Below are 3,394 nucleotides of genomic sequence, written 5' to 3'. Positions count from 1 at the left end.
CCCCTCCAGGCCACCACAGCCCCATCGTACTCCTTGACAGCCACCCAATATCCTGCCTAGAGACTTCTTGCAGGGGCCAGCCTGGGCTAAGCTCTTTTCACATTTTGTGTATGTTACCTCCTAATCCTCCCAGCAAACCTCGAGGATGGTCATGAGCCATAATTGCAGACAGGACAGCGGGATCCCCGAATCTAGTCACTCCCTTGGGGTCTGACAGCTGCCACACACAGGGCCAGGTTCCAGCCTGACAGCAGAGGCTGGCAGTGGCAGAGTGTGGAAGGTACTTGTGTCTGACTTTGAGGCTGGGTGCTCCCCTGGCAGGGCTGACACTGAATTCGCATCATGCCAGCTTGTGGAGGGTGCTGCACTAAAACTTGTCTCCTGAGGCTTGGCTTTGACTTAGCTCTGCATGGCCCCCAAGCCCAATTTCCTAAGTACCTGATGGACCGGACTCAAGGCAGGTTTACTTATAAACAGTGTGAGGGTGACTCCATGCAGAGTAGCCTACATTCAGATTCATGGTTTAAGAAATGTAGAGGGTCACTGTCACTCAGCATAGCCTGTCTGCTAACAAGAGGCTGTATAATTCTGTTTAGATTTCTAGGTTGGAAGAATCCCTTAGGAAGTCAGTGCTGCAGATAGAACAGCTGCAAAGGTAAGGCCCCCGCCTCCCCCGGGTGAGTGCAGGCGAGGCAGCCACTGCCATGTGCATTGGTTGGCTGGCTGTCCAAGATCAGGAAGGAAAGATGACTGCAGATGCAGAGGGAAGAGCTCGTTCATTTACTGGAAACTTGTGTCAGAGCAAAAATGCTGTCAGAAAACTAAAGAAGGGAGACAAAAAAGAAAAAGTGAAAAAGACATGAATGGTTCCCCTCGGGGCAGGCGCCCCAGTGATTCCTGAGGCAGTGGGAAGGGCCTGGGAGAACAGCAGCACCCCTGGCCTCCCCAGAGTGACCCAGCACAGCCAGGGTGGCCCTGCAGCAAGGGACCTCAGGCATCCACCCACAGCCTGGCAGCCTGCTTTCTGCAGGAGTCAAAGCGTCTGTGAAAGGTACGAATATGTGGCATGTTCTGTATGTAAAGGCACTGCTGTGGAAGGGTGATGCATCTTACGAAGAAATGTCCAGAGTTGCTAGGATTAACCACAATGGGGACTAAAAGCATTAGCTTTCAGTATCTAGAGAATCTAGCCATTTGAAACCCTCCTCGTACGCGGTACTCATCCGTGCCTTTGCCGTATTGCATCTGTTCTGTGTGCACTTGTATTGCATTCAGCGTCTCTGGAATTTGGAATCAGTAACAGGCCAAAGTTCGGTTAACACAGTGCTGCACAGATGCGGTGCGTCTTAGGTCTGGCGACGCCTTGGATTTTATGAGCTGTGTTTTGCGTAGTTACTAGTCCGTGTTTGGTGGCTGCACACTAAATTGGAGGTTGAGGAGTCAGTGGCCATGTGGGTGCTTCTGTCTCCCACCAGCTGTGTGTGCAGGGGCAGGTGAGCCTCCAGCATGTGGGCAGGTGCCCGCCTCCCTGCTGTGTCAGGCAGCTGAGCATGGCACGGCCTCACTGGGGCCATGGGGCCTGAGGGAAGCTGGGGATGCCAGTCACACTGGCTGGTGGCCTGCTCTGATACAAGGTTCTGATTGCCTCTGGTGAAAAGGGGCTTCTTTCCCCTGTCATTATTTTGGGTTCTGAGAGTCGCCATGGACTTGTGAAGGGTGTGTTCCAGGTATCAGCAAACTCCAGGCCAAATCCAGCCTGCAGTGTATTCGCTTTCCTATCCTTTTTTTTTTTCTTTTTTTTGACGGTCTTGCTCTGTCACTCAGGCTGGAGTGCAGGCATAGCGGCTCACTGCAGCCTCAACCTCCCAAGGCTCAGGTGATTCTCCTGCCTCCGCCTCCCAAGTAGCTGGGACCACAGGTGCGCACCACCACACCCAGCTAATTTATTTTATTTTTTGTGGAGATGGGGTCTCACTATGTTACCCATGCTAGTCGTGGACTCCTGATCTCAAGTGACCTTCCCACCTCAGCATTCCAAAGTGCTGCATTGAAAGGTGTTGGCCACAGTGTAGTTCTGTGTACCCCCAGGCTGACCATGGCTTTTACATTTTTAGACGATTATAAACACGTCGCAACACAGACCTTATGTAGACAGCAAGGCCTCCTGCATTTACTAGCTAGCCCTTTGCAGAAACATTTGCAAACCCCTTTAAAGCATCACAAGAGAAAAGACAGACACTTAAAATGCAATGAAGTGTGGAATTACTTTCATTTTTTCCTTCTTGGTGTATAATTTCTTTCTGTGGATTCCTGTTTTTCTTTAATTCTGTGAAATTCCTGGCCGTTACCTTTTCAGGTAGTACCCTCTGCATTCCCTGCCACAGCCTGCAGCTCCCGCCCTCCATGTCAACGTCCTGCTGTGATTCCGCCATCTTAGGCCACCTGGACACTTGCTGGCTTGCTTCTTCCAGCTTGCTGATTTCCCAGTTAAGCCAGTGAACCCCACTGAGTTTGTTTGTTTTTGTTTTGTTTTGTTTCTGAGATGGAGTCTCACTCTGTCACCCAGGCTGGGGAGTGTAGTGACGCCATCTCAGCTCACTGTACCCCCTGCCCCTCTGGGTTCAAGCGATTCTTCTGCCTCAGCCTCCCGAGTACCTGGGATTACAGGCGCCCGCCACCACACCTGGCTAATTTTTGTATTTTTAGTAGAGTCGGGGTTTCACCATGTTGACCAGGCTGGTCTGGAACTCCTGACCTCAGGTGATCCGCCCGCCTTGGCCTCCCAAAGTGCTGAGATTACAGGCATGAGCCACCACACTCGACCCCCATTGAGTTTTTGTTCTGTCCATTACAGTTAACATTTCTAGAACATTCCTGCTCATTTCACCATTTGGAAAATAGTCCTTGCGCATTGTTGCATCTTTGTCTTTCATGTAGTCACTTCACAGGCAGCCCTCTTATTTCCCTTACCTGATACCCTCAGGAATCCAAATCTGCCCTCTTTTCTTCCACTCTCACTCCAGGAGGTATATTTCTGGTGATCTCTGCTGAGGTAGCACAGGTGAATCCCACTTTCTGCATACCTGCTATCACCTGCATTTTCCTGCAGAGAGGGCTCCCCTGTTATCTGCCAGCCCAGCTGACCTACCCCGGAACACAGTGCCCACCAGTCTTGCCAGCCTCACCAGGGTGGCATTTGTTCTGCCCACGTTTGTTGTCATCTTGATGTCCTCATTGTCATCTTCCTACCACAAAACAAAGTATGTTTTAGAGTAGTTGGAAGCAGGAGCAAGGACCCTTCAGAGAATCCAGTCCACAGCCCTGCCAGATGCAGAGGCCCACGTGCTTCCACCGACCACAGCCCTGCCAGATGCAGAGACTCAGTCCCTTACAC

General features: G+C 51.3%; 1 protein-coding gene across 3 annotated transcripts in view; it reads left to right on the top strand.

The window, feature by feature from the left end:
• Window positions 1-3,394, top strand: part of RNF212 (ring finger protein 212) — a 55,886-nt gene that overhangs the window by 23,695 nt on the left and 28,797 nt on the right. For all 3 annotated transcript variants that reach the window (XM_017538962.2, XM_037742164.1, XM_037742166.1), the window contains one exon: window positions 597-655. In XM_017538962.2, coding sequence (XP_017394451.2) covers window positions 597-655 — 59 coding nt within the window. The remainder of the gene's footprint in view (window positions 1-596; window positions 656-3,394) is intronic.

Source organism: Cebus imitator, unplaced genomic scaffold (genome assembly GCF_001604975.1).
Source record: "Cebus imitator isolate Cc_AM_T3 unplaced genomic scaffold, Cebus_imitator-1.0 Scaffold117, whole genome shotgun sequence".
NCBI classification, from domain to species: domain Eukaryota; kingdom Metazoa; phylum Chordata; class Mammalia; order Primates; family Cebidae; genus Cebus; species Cebus imitator.
The sequence above is the reverse complement of the archived record's forward strand: the minus strand, read 5'-3'. Positions and strand labels throughout refer to the sequence as shown.